Source organism: Pseudophryne corroboree, chromosome 6, assembly GCF_028390025.1.
Source record: "Pseudophryne corroboree isolate aPseCor3 chromosome 6, aPseCor3.hap2, whole genome shotgun sequence".
NCBI classification, from domain to species: Eukaryota; Metazoa; Chordata; class Amphibia; order Anura; family Myobatrachidae; genus Pseudophryne; species Pseudophryne corroboree.
The window spans coordinates 162,192,461-162,210,892 of record NC_086449.1 but is presented as its reverse complement, the minus strand read 5'-3'; the positions used below and the strand labels follow the sequence as shown (position 1 = coordinate 162,210,892).

At 47.2% G+C, this 18,432-nt stretch overlaps 1 protein-coding gene across 1 annotated transcript in view; it reads right to left on the bottom strand.

Moving 5' to 3' along the window:
* Positions 1-18,432, bottom strand: part of ANTXR1 (ANTXR cell adhesion molecule 1) — a 254,065-nt gene that overhangs the window by 161,643 nt on the left and 73,990 nt on the right. Inside the window, exons 2-3 of the mRNA XM_063932061.1 lie at positions 13,985-14,056; positions 108-179 (exon numbers count right to left, since the gene is read on the bottom strand). Of these exons, the coding sequence (XP_063788131.1) occupies positions 108-179; positions 13,985-14,056 (144 nt within the window). The remainder of the gene's footprint in view (positions 1-107; positions 180-13,984; positions 14,057-18,432) is intronic.

Genomic DNA, 18,432 nt, shown 5'->3' with positions numbered 1-18,432 from the left:
GAATGCAGTCAAATCTGCTAAACAGATAGTTCTGATGGAAACTTGCACCCACGTGCTGTTTATTTTGCAGCCTACCCAAAATGTCAGCATGGTCTCAGCTTACTCACCTGTCATCTGTCAGCCTCATGAGAGTTGTCCCTCTTGTGGAGAAGACAATGAAAGACATTCTGAGCTGCGGGCTGTAAATGAGAAAACATATGAAATGGCTTTGGATGTGTATTAAAAGATTGACAGTAATAGATAGACGGTTAATAGGTCGACACCAGATGACAAAATCAAAACATTGACAGTTTAACAGTCAACATGGACTTAAGTTGACAGGGTTAAAATATTAACATGATCAAAAGATCGACAAACAAATGGTCGGTGCATGATTTATTGTTATTGTTATTGTAACACTAAACCTAACCCTTCCAATAGTGTCTGACCCTAACCATCCACCTGGTGTCTAACCTTAACTCTTCCTCTGTTGCCTAACCCCAATCGTCCCCTCTGGCAACATAACCATAACCCTCCCACTATTGTCTAACCCTAGCCCTCCCTCTGGTGCCCAACCATAACCCTCTCACTAGTGTCTAACCCTAACAATCCCCCTGGTGTCTAACCATAACCCTCCCACTAGTGTCTAACCCTAACCCTCCCCCTGGTGTCTAACCTTAACCCCCTCCCCCTCTCCTGGTGTATTACCATAACCCTTCCACTAGTGTCTAACCCTAACTCTCCATCTGGTGTCTAACCCTAACCCTCTCACTAGTGTCTAACCCTAACCCTCCCCTTGATGTCTAACCCTAACCCTCCCACTATTGTCTAACCCTAGCCCTCCCTCTGGTGCCCAACCATAACCCTGTCACTAGTGTCTAACCCTAACAATCCCCCTGGTGTCTAACCATAACCCTCCCACTAGTGTCTAACCCTAACCCTCCCCATAGTGTCTAACCTTAACCCCCTCCCCCTCTCCTGGTGTCTTACCATAACCCTTCCACTAGTGTCTAACCCTAACCCTCCCCCTGATGTCTAACCCTAACCCTCCCACTAATGTCTAACCCTAACCATCCCCCTGGTGTCTAACCATAACTCTCCCACTAGTGTCGGAACCTAACCCTCCCTCTGGTGTCTAACCATAATCCTCCCTCTAGTGTCTAACCATAATCCTCCCTCTAGATTCTAACCCTCCCCACAGTGTCTAATGCTCCCTCTAGTGCAAAACACCAATTATCACCTCCAGCAGCATAACCGTAACCGTCCTCCAAGTACCTAACCCTAACCCGAACCCTCATTCTAACCCTAACCTCTAACCCTAAAAATCATGAAAAACCATGTGTCATCCTTTTATGTGTCGACCATTTTCAATACAACCTTTAGAAACTGTTGACCTTTTTAACTTGTCGACATAAGTCCAGGTTGACCATTTAATTGTTGGCCTTTTGACCTTGTCAACCTTTTGGCCCAGTCGGCATACTGACTGTCAACCATCTGGTGTCGACCTAATGACTATCTTCCATCCCGATACCATTAAAATGATGGTTAACATAGCTGGACTGCAGAGATTGGTACAGAACGTTTTATACTTGGTGATGCTTAGGAATAATCAATACAAAAAGATCTATAAACATATCTATTTGAAGGGACCCATAAATCAGCAATCACTTTTCGGCTGGAATTGGCTATCGGCGAACCCCATATATTGCCGTTTTTTTTACAAAATCATCTGCAAAATGCACAATTGCCCCAACTGAATGCTGATGGTTGGGCCTGCACTCATCCAAGCTGCAGTTATTCACACCCGCGGCTGGTTTTTTGTAGAGATGTGCACCGGAAATTTTTCGGGTTTTGGTTTTGGATTCGGTTCCGCGGCCGTATTTTGGATTTGGACGCGTTTTGCCAAAACCTCCCTGAAATGTTTTTGTCCGATTCGGGTGTGTTTTGGATTCGGGTGTTTTTTTACAAAAAAAACCTCAAAAACAGCTTAAATCATAGAATTTGGGGGTCATTTTGATCCCATAGTATTATTAACCTCAATAACCATAATTTACACTCATTTTCAGTCTATTCTGAACACCTCACACCTCACAATATTATTTTTAGTCCTAAAATTTGCACCGAGTTCGCTGGATGGCTAAGCTAAGCGACACAAGTGGCCGACACAAACACCTGGCCCATCTAGGAGTGGCACTGCAGTGTCAGGCAGGATGGCACTTCAAAAAAATAGTCCCCAAACAGCACATGATGCAAAGAAAAAAAAAAAGGCGCACCAAGGTCGCTGTGTGACTAAGCTAAGCAACACAAGTGGCTGACACAAACACCTGGCCCATCTAGGAGTGGCACTGCAGTGTCAGACAGGATAGCACTTCATAAAAATTGTCCCCAAACAGCACATGATGCAAAGAAAAAAAGAGGCGCACCAAGGTCGCTGTGTGACTAAGCTAAGCGACACAAGTGGCCGACACAAACACCTGGCCCATCTAGGAGTGGCACTGCAGTGTCAGACAGTATGGCACTTCAAAAAAATTGTCCCCAAACAGCACATGATGCAAAGAAAAAAAGAGGCGCACCAAGGTCGCTGTGTGACTAAGCTAAGCGACACAAGTGGCCGACACAAACACCTGGCCCATCTAGGAGTGGCACTGCAGTGTCAGACAGGATGGCACTTTAAAAAATAGTCCTCAAACAGCACATGATGCAAAGAAAAATGAAAGAAAAAAGAGGTGCAAGATGGAATTGTCCTTGGGCCCTCCCACCCACCCTTATGTTGTATAAACAGGACATGCACACTTTAACGAACCCATCATTTCAGCGACAGGGTCTGCCACACGACTGTGACTGAAATGACTGGTTGGTTTGGGCCCCCACCAAAAAAGAAGCAATCAATCTCTCCTTGCACAAACTGGCTCTACAGAGGCAAGATGTCCACCTCATCATCATCCTCCGATTCCTCACCCCTTTCACTGTGTACATCCCCCTCCTCACAGATTATTAATTCGTTCCCACTGGAATCCACCATCTTAGATCCCTGTGTACTTTCTGGAGGCAATTGCAGGTGAATGTCTCCACGGAGGAATTGATTATAATTCATTTTGATGAACATCATCTTCTCCACATTTTCTGGAAGTAACCTCGTACGCAGATTGCTGACAAGGTGAGCGGCTGCACTAAACACTCTTTCGGAGTACACACTGGAGGGAGGGCAACTTAGGTAGAATAAAGCCAGTTTGTGCAAGGGCCTCCAAATTGCCTCTTTTTCCTGCCAGTATACGTACGGACTGTCTGACGTGCCTACTTGGATGCGGTCACTCATATAATCCTCTACCATTCTTTCAATGGTGACAGAATCATATGCAGTGACAGTAGACGACATGTCAGTAATCGTTGGCAGGTCCTTCAGTCCGGACCAGATGTCAGCACTCGCTCCAGACTGCTCTGCATCACCGCCAGCGGGTGGGCTCGGAATTCTTAGCCTTTTCCTCGCACCCCCAGTTGCGGGAGAATGTGAAGGAGGAGCTGTTGACGGGTCACGTTCCGCTTGACTTGACAATTTTCTCACCAGCAGGTCTTTGAACCTCTGCAGACTTGTGTCTGCTGGAAAGAGAGATACAACGTAGGTTTTAAATCTAGGATCGAGCACGGTGGCCAAAATGTAGTGCTCTGATTTCAACAGATTGACCACCCGTGAATCCTGGTTAAGCGAATTAAGGGCTCCATCCACAAGTCCCACATGCCTAGAGGAATCGCTCTGTTTTAGCTCCTCCTTCAATGTCTCCAGCTTCTTCTGCAAAAGCCTGATGAGGGGAATGACCTGACTCAGGCTGGCAGTGTCTGAACTGACTTCACGTGTTGCAAGTTCAAAGGGTTGCAGAACCTTGCACAACGTGGAAATCAATCTCCACTGCGCTTGAGTCAGGTGCATTCCCCCTCCTTTGCCTATATCGTGGGCAGATGTATAGGCTTGAATGGCCTTTTGCTGCTCCTCCATCCTCTGAATCATATAGAGGGTTGAATTCCACCTCGTTACCACCTCTTGCTTCAGATGATGGCAGGGCATGTTCAGGACTGTTTGCTGGTGCTCCAGTCTTCGGCACGCGGTGGCTGAATGCCGAAAGTGGCCCGCAATTCTTCGGGCCACCGACAGCATCTCTTGCACGCCCCTGTCGTTTTTTAAATAATTCTGCACCACCAAATTGAATGTATGTGTTATGATTCCCGTACTCCAGACCAGAGGAGATCTTATGGCAGAGGTCTGAGTACTGGAAAGATATACTGGTTGTGGGAGCAGGAGAGCCTAGTAACCCCTGGCGCCCTAACTCCGTTGTCTCGCCCGTGTTATCAGAAATCCCCTGCGAGACTATGGTTGCTTGAGCCCATGGCAGCCGCGTTCGAAGGGCGGATTATGTCTGCCCAACCCCGATGCCCCCTCAGGTCTTAATGGGAGACAAAGGGAAATCCGAGACAGGGTGATAACAAGGGGCCCTCTGACTAAGCAACCAGGCCAGGGGTTACAAGCTAACTAACTAAACCAAAAGGTATGTGCGGACTAGCCGCCAGGGAAAAGGACAACCAAAGATCCACTGATCCGTAACTCCTATCCAGCACCGCTGGATACCAGAGTGGATCAGGGGGAGCGGAATCCTCCGCAAAAGCTCCAGAACACAAAGATACAAAATAATAAACAGTAAGCGGTCAAGCCGCAACACACGGCTACGCCGCGACTCACGAACACCACAGGATGTTAAAGGTGCTCGGTCAGACTCCAGGAACAGATGACAATTTCCGAGTACAGGATCACTGAGGACAGGAACAACCGGATTGAGCAGGACTGGAAACTCTCTGTAACCAACACAGGCAAACAGGAAGCTATCACCGGCGTCTGTGAGAAGTCCAAAGGGTGCTTATAACTGTGAGCTCCCCAATCAGGAGCCAGACTGGGTAATCACAAGTAATGCCGTGCAGCTTGCATGCTGCACGGCCAGCACACCATTATACAATTAGAAAAGACCCAGCAACGGGGAACGCGGCCCGAACGTGGCGTCCCCGTTGCTAGGGTCTGAGCGGCTCCGTGCGCCCGGCGTCTAGCGTTGCCAGGGAGCCGGCGGCTGTACGCGCACGGCGTCCCTGGTTGCTAGGCGCCGGGCCGCACCGACGAGCGGACCCCGGCGCCTAACAGTACCCCCCCCTTGAGGAGGGGTCAAGGAACCCCTAAAGCCCGGTTTCCGAGGAAATTCTCGAAAAAATGCCCTCTTGAGCCTCGGGGCATAGAGATCCTTATCCAGGACCCAAGACCTTTCTTCTGGACCATAACCTCTCCAATGCACCAAAAAATAAAGCCGACCCCGGGACAACTTGGAATCGAGAACCTTCTCCACCAAGAACTCCTGCTGACCCTGTACAACAATAGGTGATCTCCCCTGAGATATCTTACGAGGAAATCTACTGGACGAAACATATGGTTTCAGCAATGAGCAATGGAAAGTATTTCTGATCCGTAAAGTTTTTGGTAAACGTAACCGGAAGGCAACTGGATTGACTTTTTTGATAATGTGAAATGGTCCAATAAATTTAGGACCCAATCTGGCTGAGGTTTGTCGAAGTTTAATGTTGCGAGTCGACAACCACACCCTATCTCCTACTTTAAAAGTGCACGGCCGCCGGAGCCTGTCAGAAAATCTCTTTTCCTGAAATGCCGCTTTTCTGAGAGCCAGGTGCACTTTTCTCCAAATGAGCCTAAGATGAGAGGTCAAGGTCAGTGAGGAGACAGAGGAATGTTGAAAAAAGGAATTAGCTCTGGGGTGAAAACCAAAAACTGCAAAAAATGGAGACACATTGGTGGAGGAATGACAGGCATTATTGTAAGCGAACTCCGCCAATGGAAGAAACTCAGACCAGTCATTTTGGAGTTTGGCCGAGTACAACCGCAAATATTGTTTTAGTGATTGATTAACTCGCTCAGTCTGCCCGTTGGATTGGGGATGGTAGCCTGACGTTAAAGATAATTTCATCTTCAATGAGACACAAAAAGATTTCCAAAACTGTGCAATGAATTGTGGACCCCGATCGGAAACAATATCAGTGGGTAACCCATGGAGTCTGAAAACATGGCGGAGGAACAAGACTGCCAATCCCTGGGCAGATGGCAATCGGGGAAGAGCAATGAAATGGGCCATTTTACTAAAACGGTCCACTACCACCCATATGACTCGGCATCCGGCTGACAGAGGGAGGTCCACCACAAAATCCATGGAGATATGAGACCATGGCCTAAGAGGAACATTCAAGGGCATAAGCTGACCGATAGGCAAAGAACGGGGAACTTTATGCTGTGCACAGACCTGACACGAAAAAACAAACTCCTTAATGTCTTTGGAAAGACCAGGCCACCATACTGAGCGGGAGACTAATTCCAAAGTCTTAGCGATTCCCGGATGCCCGGCAACTTTGCTATCATGAAACTCCGTCAAAACAGTTGCTCTCAAAAACTCAGGGACAAAAAGACGACCAGCAGGAGTATTTCCAGGAGCCTGATGTTGAAGCAGCTTTAACTGGGTAAATAAATCCTGTGTGAGGCCTGCCCGAATGACTGAAGACGGAAGTATGGGAGTAACAGGACTGTTGTCTTGAACTGGAAGAAAACTGCGTGACAGGGCATCTGCCTTGGTATTCTTGGAACCTGGCCTGAAGGTGATAATGAATTTGAAACGAGTAAAAAATAAAGCCCAACGAGCCTGCCGGGCATTCAGTCGTTTAGCTGATTCAATGTATTGAAGATTTTTGTGATCAGTCAAAACTGAAATGATATGAGTCGCTCCCTCAAGCCAATGCCTCCACTCCTCGAAAGCCCATTTAATAGCCAGCAATTCCCGGTTACCAACATCGTAGTTGGATTCAGCAGAAGAGAATTTTCTGGACATAAAGGCACAAGGGTGTAATTCAAGGGAATCCGGATCCTTCTGAGATAGGATAGCCCCTACTCCAACCTCTGAGGCATCAACCTCAACAATGAAAGGCAATTCTGGGTTGGGGTGTCTGAGGACAGGGGCTGAGACAAAGGCTTGTTTCAAGGCCTGAAAAGATAGCTCGGCTTCACGTGACCAATTGGTAGGATCCGCTCCCTTCTTAGTAAGTGCCACAATGGGAGCAACTAGGTCAGAGAAAGAGTGAATAAATCTTCTATAGTAGTTCGCAAACCCTAAAAAGCGCTGAATAACTTTTAAGTTGGTGGGTTGCACCCAACTAAGGATGGCTTGGAGCTTCTTTGGTTCCATATGGAATCCCCGAGGGGAAATAATGTATCCTAAAAAGGATACCTCCGTGACATGAAATTCACACTTCTCCAGCTTGGCATATAGGTGATTTTCACGTAATTTTTTTAGAACCTGACGCACCTGGGTAACATGTTGTTCTACAGAGTCAGAATAAATAAAAATATCGTCTAAGTAGACTACAACGAATTTTCCAAGAAATTCACGGAGCACATCGTTAATGAGATCCTGGAAAACTGCCGGAGCGTTAGACAGGCCGAATGGCATAACCAGATACTCATAGTGGCCTGACTGAGTACTGAATGCCGTTTTCCACTCATCCCCTGACTTGATTCTGATGAGGTTATATGCTCCTCTCAGGTCAATCTTAGAAAAAATCACAGCCGAACGTAGCTGATCAAAGAGGACAGAGATCAGTGGCAGAGGGTAAGTATTTTTTACTGAGATTTTATTCAAGGCTCTAAAGTCAATGCAGGGTCTGAGTGAACCATCCTTCTTCTCTACGAAGAAGAAGCCTGCACTTAAAGGGGATTTAGATGGCCTGATAAATCCTTTCCCTAGGCTTTCTTTAACATACTCATTCATGGCCACAGTTTCAGGTCCGGACAATGCATATAACCTTCCCTTAGGCAAAGTGGCACCAGGAATTAGCTCAATAGCACAATCATAAGGCCTATGGGGAGGCAGAATATCCGCATTGCCCTTGGAAAAAACATCAACAAAATCCTGGTATTCCACAGGAATGGGTGCGGGAATGGCAGCAGCTATTCTGATGGGAAGCGTAATACATTCCTTATTACAGATGGTACCCCATTGTGAGATCTCCCCCGACTGCCAATCAATGATGGGATTATGAAAGGCCAGCCAAGGGTGACCCAGAACCACTGGAACTGCTGGGCAATGGGTGAGGAAAAACTCAATTTTTTCAGAATGCAGAGCTCCTACCGAGAGTAGAACAGGAGGTGTACAGAGAGAAATAACCCCATTGGACAAGGGACTCCCATCTAAACCATGCATGGTGATACACCTACCCAAGGCTAACTGAGGAATACCTAAGGTCTTGGCCCATGTCAAATCCATAAAGTTCCCTGCAGCTCCACTGTCCACAAAAACAGAGACCGAGGAACAGAGGCTGCCAAAGGAAACTTTAGCTGGGACTAACAGTGAATTATTTGAGGAGATAAGCTGCAGACCAAAGTGAACCCCCTCACAATTCACTTGGTCGAGACGTTTCCCGACTTGTTCGGACAACTACGGGCAAAATGTCCCTTACCTCCACAGTATAAACAAAGACCAGAATTTTGCCTTCTGGTTCTTTCTTCAGAAGACAGTTTGGAGAGACCTATCTGCATAGGCTCCTCTATGTCCACAGGGATGGAAAAAACACAAGGAGTTGACCCGACAGATGCTCCTTTTTCAGCCCTCCGCTCTCTGAGCCGACGATCAATCTTAATAGAGAGCTCCATGAGTTTATCGAGAGTCTCAGGAGCGGGATACTGAAGGAGACTGTCTTTTATAGACTCAGATAAGCCGAGGCGAAACTGACTGCGCAGGGCTGGGTCATTCCATCCACAGTCGTTCGACCAACGACGAAACTCCGTACAATAAATCTCTGCGGGATTCCTACCCTGTCTGAGAGCACGCAACTGACTCTCGGCGGATGCCTCTCTATCAGGGTCGTCATACAATAGCCCTAAAGACTTTAGAAAGGCGTCTACAGAAAATAAAGCCGGATCGTCTGTCTTTAAACCAAAAGCCCAGGTCTGAGGATCCCCCTGAAGCAGAGAAATAATAATTCCAACCCGCTGAGCCTCCGTACCTGAGGAGACTGGTCTCAAACGAAAATAAAGTTTACAAGACTCTTTAAAATTAAAAAACTGTTTTCTATCCCCAGAAAAACGGTCAGGCAGATGCATTTTTGGTTCAGGAATGACCCTCGGGGAAGTCCGTAACAGATCTTCCTGTGACCTCACCCGAAGAGACAGATCCTGAACCATCTGAGTAAGCTCTTGAATCTGGCTAACTAGAAGCTGGCCAGGATTTGGCCCGACACCGGTGGGATTCATGAGGCCGACAAATCTCCCAACTGAACAAGGGAAAAAATTAACTCCTGTTTAATTTTAAATTTAGTCTGGCCGGTGATAATGTTATGATTCCCGTACTCCAGACCAGAGGAGATCTTATGGCAGAGGTCTGAGTACTGGAAAGATATACTGGTTGTGGGAGCAGGAGAGCCTAGTAACCCCTGGCGCCCTAACTCCGTTGTCTCGCCCGTGTTATCAGAAATCCCCTGCGAGACTATGGTTGCTTGAGCCCATGGCAGCCGCGTTCGAAGGGCGGATTATGTCTGCCCAACCCCGATGCCCCCTCAGGTCTTAATGGGAGACAAAGGGAAATCCGAGACAGGGTGATAACAAGGGGCCCTCTGACTAAGCAACCAGGCCAGGGGTTACAAGCTAACTAACTAAACCAAAAGGTATGTGCGGACTAGCCGCCAGGGAAAAGGACAACCAAAGATCCACTGATCCGTAACTCCTATCCAGCACCGCTGGATACCAGAGTGGATCAGGGGGAGCGGAATCCTCCGCAAAAGCTCCAGAACACAAAGATACAAAATAATAAACAGTAAGCGGTCAAGCCGCAACACACGGCTACGCCGCGACTCACGAACACCACAGGATGTTAAAGGTGCTCGGTCAGACTCCAGGAACAGATGACAATTTCCGAGTACAGGATCACTGAGGACAGGAACAACCGGATTGAGCAGGACTGGAAACTCTCTGTAACCAACACAGGCAAACAGGAAACTATCACCGGCGTCTGTGAGAAGTCCAAAGGGTGCTTATAACTGTGAGCTCCCCAATCAGGAGCCAGACTGGGTAATCACAAGTAATGCCGTGCAGCTTGCATGCTGCACGGCCAGCACACCATTATACAATTAGAAAAGACCCAGCAACGGGGAACGCGGCCCGAACGCGGTGTCCCCGTTGCTAGGGTCTGAGCGGCTCCGTGCGCCCGGCGTCTAGCGTTGCCAGGGAGCCGGCGGCTGTACGCGCACGGCGTCCCTGGTTGCTAGGCGCCGGGCCGCACCGACGAGCGGACCCCGGCGCCTAACAGTATGTGCAAAACATGGGACGTGCTGGAATTTGCCCAGATGTAATGCACACACAATATTGCTGGCGTTGTCCGATGTCACAAATCCCCAGGAGAGTCCAATTGGGGTAAGCCATTCTGCGATGATGTTCCTCAGTTTCCGTAAGAGGTTGTCAGCTGTGTGCCTCTTATGGAAAGCGGTGATACAAAGCGTAGCCTGCTTAGGAACGAGTTGGCGTTTGCGAGATGCTGCTACTGGTGCCGCCGCTGCTGTTCTTGCTGCGGGAGGCAATACATCTACCCAGTGGGCTGTCACAGTCATATAGTCCTGAGTCTGCCCTACTCCACTTGTCCACATGTCCGTGGTTAAGTGGACATTGGGTACAACTGCATTTTTTAGGACACTGGTGACTCTTTTTCTGACGTCTGTGTACATTTTCGGTATCGCCTGCCTAGAGAAATGGAACCTAGATGGTATTTGGTACCGGGGACACAGTACCTCAATTAAGTCTCTAGTTGCCTGTGAATTAACGGTGGATACCGGACACACGTTTCTCACCACCCAGGCTGGCAAGACCTGAGTTATCCGCTTTACAGCAGGATGACTGCTGTGATATTTAATCTTCCTCGCAAAGGACTGTTGGACAGTCAATTGCTTGCTGGAAGTAGTACAAGTGGTCTTCCGACTTCCCCTCTGGGATGACGATCGACTCCCAGCAGCAACAACAGCAGCGCCAGCAGCAGTAGGTGTTACACTCAAGGATGCATCGGAGGAATCCCAGGCAGGAGAGGACTCGTCAGACTTGCCAGTGACATGGCCTGCAGGACTACTGGCTTTCCTGTGTATGGTGGAAATTGACACTGAGGGAGTTGGTGGTGTGATTTGCAGGAGCTTGGTTACAAGAGGAAGGGATTTAGTGGTCAGTGGACTACTTCCGCTGTCATCCAAAGTTTTTGAACTTGTCACTGACTTCTGATGAATGCGGTCCAGGTGACATATAAGGGAGGATGTTCCTAGGTGGTTAACGTCCTTACCCCTACTTATTACAGCTTGACAAAGGCAACACACGGCTTGACACCTGTTGTCCGCATTTGTGTTGAAATAATTCCACACCGAAGAGGTGATTTTTTTTTGTATTTTGACCAGGCATGTCAATAGCCATATTCGTCCCACGGACAACAGGTGTCTCCCCGGGTGCCTGACTTAAAGAAACCACCTCACCATCAGAATCCTCCTTGTCAATTTCCTCCCCAGCGCCAGCAACACCCATATCCTCATCCTGGTGTACTTCAACAGTGACATCTTCAATTTGACTATCAGGAACTGGACTGCGGGTGCTCCTTCCAGCACTTGCAGGGGGCGTGCAAATGGTGGAAGGCGCAAGCTCTTCCCGTCAAGTGTTGGGAAGGTCAGGCATCGCAACCGACACAATTGGACTCTCCTTGGGGATTTGTGATTTAGAAGAACGCACAGTTCTTTGCTGTGCTTTTGCCAGCTTAAGTCTTTTCATTTTTCTAGCGAGAGGATGAGTGCTTCCATCCTCATGTGAATCTGAACCACTAGCCATGAACATAGGCCAGGGCCTCAGCCGTTCCTTGCCACTCCGTGTCGTAAATGGCATATTGGCAAGTTTACGCTTCTCATCAGACGCTTTCAATTTAGATTTTTGGGTCATTTTACTGAACTTTTGTTTTTTGGATTTTACATGCTCTCTACTATGACATTGGGCATCGGCCTTGGCAGACGACGTTGATGGCATTTCATCGTCTTGGCCATGACTAGTGGCAGCAGCTTCAGCACGAGGTGGAAGTGGATCTTGATCTTTCCCTATTTTAACCTCCACATTTTTGTTCTCCATTTTTTAATGTGTGGAATTATATGCCAGTATCAATAGCAATGGCCTACTACTATATATACTGCGCACAACTGAAATGCACCACAGGTATGGATGGATAGTATACTTGACGACACAGAGGTAGGTAGAGCAGTGGCCTTCCGTACCGTACTGCTATATATACTGGTGGTCACTGTCAGCAAACTGCAAAACTAAAATGCACCACAGGTATAGAATCTAGATGGATAGTATACTTGACGACACAGAGGTAGGTAGAGCAGTGGCCTTCCGTACCGTACTGCTATATATACTGGTGGTCACTGTCAGCAAACTGCAAAACTAAAATGCACCACAGGTATAGAATCTAGATGGATAGTATACTTGACGACACAGAGGTAGGTAGAGCAGTGGCCTTCCGTACCATACTGCTATATATACTGGTGGTCACTGTCAGCAAACTGCAAAACTAAAATGCACCACAGGTATAGAATCTAGATGGATAGTATACTTGATGACACAGAGGTAGGTAGAGCAGTTGCCTTCCGTACCGTACTGCTATATATACTGGTGGTCACTGTCAGCAAACTGCAAAACTAAAATGCACCACAGGTATAGAATCTAGATGGATAGTATACTTGACGACACAGAGGTAGGTAGAGCAGTGGCCTTCTGTACCGTACTGCTATATATACTGGTGGTCGCTGTCAGCAAACTGCAAAACTAAAATGCACCACAGGTATAGAATCTAGATGGATAGTATACTTGACGACACAGAGGTAGGTAGAGCAGTGGCCTTCCGTACCGTACTGCTATATATACTGGTGGTCACTGTCAGCAAAACTCTGCACTGTACTCCTCCTATATAATACTGCTGGTCCCCAGTCCCCACAATAAAGCAGTGTGAGCACAGATATATGCAGCACACTGAGCACAGATATGGAGCGTTTTTCAGGCAGAGAACGGATAAAACTGGTGGTCACTGATCAACAAAACTCTGCACTGTACTCCTCCTATATAATACAGCTGCTCCCCAGTCCCCACAATTAAGCAATAAGCACAAATATTTGCAGCAACATTAATAAACGGAGAGGACGCCAGCCACGTCCTCTCCCTAACATTTCCAATGCACGAGTGAAAATGGCAGCGACGCGCGGCTCCTTATATAGAATACGAATCTCGCGAGAATCCGACCGCGGGATGATGACGTTCGGGCGCGCTCGGGTTAACCGAGCCATACGGGAGAATCCGAGTATGCCTCGGACCCGTGTAAAATGGGTGAAGTTCGGAGGGGTTCGGTTTCCGAGGAACCGAACCCGCTCATCACTAGTTTTTTGTGGTACGCACGTGCACGCCCATGGCCAATATGAGTATATTCGCGATCGCGGGTGTGAATAGTTGCAGCCTGGCGCACTGTGTACGTGCATATACATTGTGAGTAGGCTGACCATGGCTACATCTGCAAATGTTGGCAGACAACCAAGTTTGTTTCCACTGAAGAGACAGAAGTAGTGTGTGTGTCGGGGGGTTACGGGGCTGTACGAGCCCAGTCTACTATCTTTCTCTGAACTTACATGATACATGTTGGCTAATAAGACTACAAACATGTAGTTACTGTGTGTTAGCATATTCTCTGTCAAAGGAGCAGTGTTCCTGCAGCATTACAAGAAGAAACCCAGCTGCCAGGGTAGCTCTGTTGTCACAGCGATAATCGATCCCTAATAATCCCTAATAATTGTTACCATCTACAAAAACAAAAACAAAATGCAACACAAGCAGACTGGCACATCACTTTCCATATGTACTCACCTGATGAACCTCTCAGTCAGATGTTCCACAAAGTAGTAGATTTCACTCCAGTGGTGGAGAACACTCCCAGACCTGTGGACAAATGTAATGGTCATGAAATATTACATCTTCTCATGGTTTATTAGTAAGCTGGACATTTACACAAGTGTCTGATTTTAAGAGGTCAGCAGTTCAACAAACTTTTATAAATACCAGTTTATTTTGTCTAACTCTATGGGTGGAATTCAATTGTTTGAAAAGTCGGTTGGGTGTCTGTTTTTTCCCTGTCTATTAGATAGGAAAAAAACATACTCCCAACTGACTTTTCAAACAATTGAGTACTGGCATTTAGGTGACTGTGACTGGGGTATTTTGCACCTACTGTACAATACACCTTTACGGGTTGCTCCCCAGATACCTGTAGTAATCAGGAACAGCCACCACATCCACGACGCAGGAATGTTACAGCTATTTTATTACAAGTTAAATCACACAAATGAGTGACGCAACAGCCCTTGGAGAAATACAATCTAAAACCATTAACAAACTCAGAATTGCCCTTTATGCTCTTTCTTTCTGAGCGCGGCCTTCATACTTGACCAATGCTTGTGTAAACTTAAATGCTTTATTTATAGTATTTCAAGCACTTGCATCCATTTGCCACTTACAGTACTTTACACTTCACCTTAGCCAGACCCTTCAATACTGTTTCATTAGGGGCCAGACATGAGAGATGTACTAAACCTAAAGGAAAGAAAAATGTCGGAGAGAGATAAACGTACCAACCAATCAGTTCCTAACTGCCATGTCAAAATTACAGGAGCTGGTTGGCTGGTGCTTCATCTCTCTCCACTTATCACAGCTCACCCCAGAACATTATCTTTGGCGCCTGGTACTTGAACAACTAAAAACTTAGCAGTGTCCTTAGGGCACTGACATATCCGAATTGTTGGAATACAGGGAATACTCCACACTTTAAAGGCATATTTCCTAGTTGATAATAGAATGATCTGCGAGGAACTGTTATTAAAGTAACCCCTGCCTTTTGGTGAGACATTAATTAAGCATGTATCTATAGTAGTTTGGGCTGCCTGGGCTCTCATATCCCATCTTTTCCCAAAGAGCGCCGGGATCCCAATTACATCCCTTCCCAAATACTACATTAGAACGTGCAGACTACTGATAGTTATATTTGTTGCATTTCTCTGTAAAATAGTGAACCCTTGTTGCTGCCGAGACGATAATCAGTTTGTATGTTCCTCAACCATAATGCAGCAGTAAAATAAATAAACATAAATAAACATATTTGCACAGCATCATATTATTGGGAATATATATTTATGATCTAAAATTTAGTACCCACTTTCTATAGGTAGCTAAACCATTGGTGGTCAAGCCTTGGAGAGAGATAAAGTACCAACCAATCAGCTCCTGTCATTTTTTCAAACACAGCCTGTAACATGGCAGTTAGGAGCTCTCCGAGGCTTACAGTTGTAAAGGCACGGCCGCCCAACGTGGACTTCACTACATCCCGGCCCTAGGCGTAGTAAATGTAACCCTTTTTCTCACTCCACTTTAGCTCTCTCCAAGACTTGACACATCTGCCCCATAGTGAGATTAAGTGGCTGATACATTATATATGATATAAAAGTCAGCATATGACTTGTTTTGTGCATGCACAAAGGAGTAGTGCCACTTATTCATTATTATCTCCATGTGGTGTATACAGCAGGAATTAGACCACTAAACATCAGTAATAACACACTGGAACAAAGCCAGCAATTATGGCAGCAATCGGACTCATGCAATCGATCAGAAAAACTGCCACCATCGGGCTGAAAACATCGTTACCAGTTACCGCTGGCCATCCCTACTCACAATCATTGCGATGTGGCACGTGCACTACTCTCTCTGTTTTACCATGTTGCCAAATCCGCTGCTACCTCAGAAGCAGCAAAGGCGTCTCTTACACCACTGCAAGCCACAACATTGTACCACCGTATTGTAGTTCAACAAGAAAGTTCTTCTTATCCTGACCTGAGAGAATGAGACAGTTAAGGACACATAGCGTCACAGTGACAATGAATCCCAGGCCTCGGTATTCTCTACAGTGCACTGTTTATTCCAGCCACGCCGGCCAAGTTTATAGCTGAGATACATTATGTGGATTTAATGTTACCATAAATATTGTGAACTTGAAGCTGCTGACTTTGCAGATCGTTTCTGCACTGCAGCCAAAGTGTGAGGGGGAAAAACAGAAGACAGTAAATTCCTGCAAGGAACTGAATCCACGAGGAAAGTGATAGAAGCCATGCTGATACTGTACGGACACACTGTGTTCCTGGGAAGGTCGCCGCGTTACTTTCTAGGGACACTTTCCTAGGCCAAGTGCTCCAAGTAGCAGGAAAAGGAAATTTAGACAAGATCATCTCTCAGCAAATGTATTTTAATATTTAAATGTTCCCAGCAATTCTATGATTCCGTCATAAGAGTAATAAACTCATTGTCAGAGTGCCAGGCTGCTGTAGGAGTTGCAGCTGATTTCACATTAAGGTACAGTAATAGCTATAAAATATCTAAGGGCAGATTTACTAAGCCTAGAAAAGTGATAAAGTGGAGAGGAATAAAGTACCAACCAACCAGCTCCTGGCAGTTTTCAAGCACAGCCTGTGACATGGCAGTTAGGTGCTGACTGGCCGTTACGTCGGGGCAGATGTGCTAAGCATTGGAGAGAGATAAAGTGGATGGAGATAAAGTACCAGACAACCAGCTCCTAACTGCCACGTTGCAGGCTGTGTTGAAAGCTGACAGTTAGGCACTGGTTGTCTGGTACTTTATCTCCATCCACTTTATCTCTCTCCAATGCTTAGTACATCTGCCCCTTTATCTCTCTTCAATTTATCACTTTTTAAGTGATTTTAAGTATTTCGATGGCGATACCCTATTGAAGCCTCTGGGCTTCTTGCCACCTCCACCGCCCCGCTCACACTGACTCCCCTCACCCATCCCCCCAGCATACCTGTGTGCAGGCAGCCCTGGTCCTGGAACCCAAACTCCTCCTTCCCTAGCAACACAGTCAGAGGTCCTTCCGGTTGCAGGGAGGAGGAGCCCGGGACTGACTGCTGCCTCCGTCACCGCATTGCGATGTTAATCGCATATGTTAGTACATATGCGAATAGCATCGCTGCGAGGGGTGGCGATGTATTTTAATACATCCCTCCCTGTATGTTTAAACAAAAAAAGAAAGAAAGACGTGGGACAGCCTGCAATTAGGACTGAAGGAGAGCTGAATGCAAGTCGGAAATAATTACACCAGCATTATGTGTATGGAGAAAAATGTGTGTATTTGCCCATATGCCGAGTTATACACATCTATGTGACCGCACTGCCAATAGCCTTTAGCTTGGTGTGATAACTGTCATTATTATGTGCACTTACACCAGCCTAATCCTTGGTGTAAGAGATCTGCAGGACTCTGATGTGCTCGTACTTGCGTATGCTTGGTTCCGTGCATGTGAACAGTAAAGATAAGTTAAATCTTTTTGCAAAACTGACTTACGTTCAGCTCTGCACCAGTTAAATTACGTTCCAACTTCTGAGCAGCACAGTAGATTGGTTTCAGCTGCATAGCAAGCACTGGTGTCTTGCATAGGGGTCTACTACGGTATGCCGGCGCTCGGGATCCCGGCACCCAGCATACCAGTGCCGGGATCCTGACCTCCGGTATACCGGCAGCGGGGTGAGCACAAAAGAGCCCAAGTGGGCTTGCTGCGCTCGCCACGCTGCGGGCACACCGCTATTTATTCTCCCTCCACGGGTGTCGTGAACACCCCAACAGGGAAAATAGTTGTCAGTATGCCGGCTGTCGGGATTCCGGCGCCGGTATGCTGAGCGCCGGAATCCTGGCAGCCGGCATATCAAGTGCCACCCCTTGCATAGTACTAATGATAAGAGGATCAAGGTTTCACCTTGCACTATGGGGATCAGTACGAGAGCCCACTGAGCTGGATCCCGGCAGTCGGAATACCGACACCGGAATCCTGCCCAGCGCAATCCCAACAGGGGGGCGAGCACAACGCAGCCCCTTGCGGGCTCGCTGCGCTCGCCACGCTGCGGGCACGGTGCCTCACTACGCTTGGCACACTAATTTATTCTCCCTCTATGGGTGTCGTGGACACCCTCGGAGGGAGAATATGGCGGGATTGTGCCGGTTGGGATTCCGGTGTTGGTATTCCGACCACCAGGATTCCATCCGGCGGGATGTTGACCGCATCCCATATTATGTGCCCCTTTAAGATGCTGATGAGCTTAGATCCTGCCAGATAACTGCTGCCATCTACCTCTGATGTATTACAGGACTACTGGGCTATGTTTCTCCTAATAAATCCAGTGTCTCTAGCCTATCCTTCCCTTATGATGCTTTGGCATTTGCATTGCAGGTAAACAGTCCTGCTGACTCTTCCTGCTGT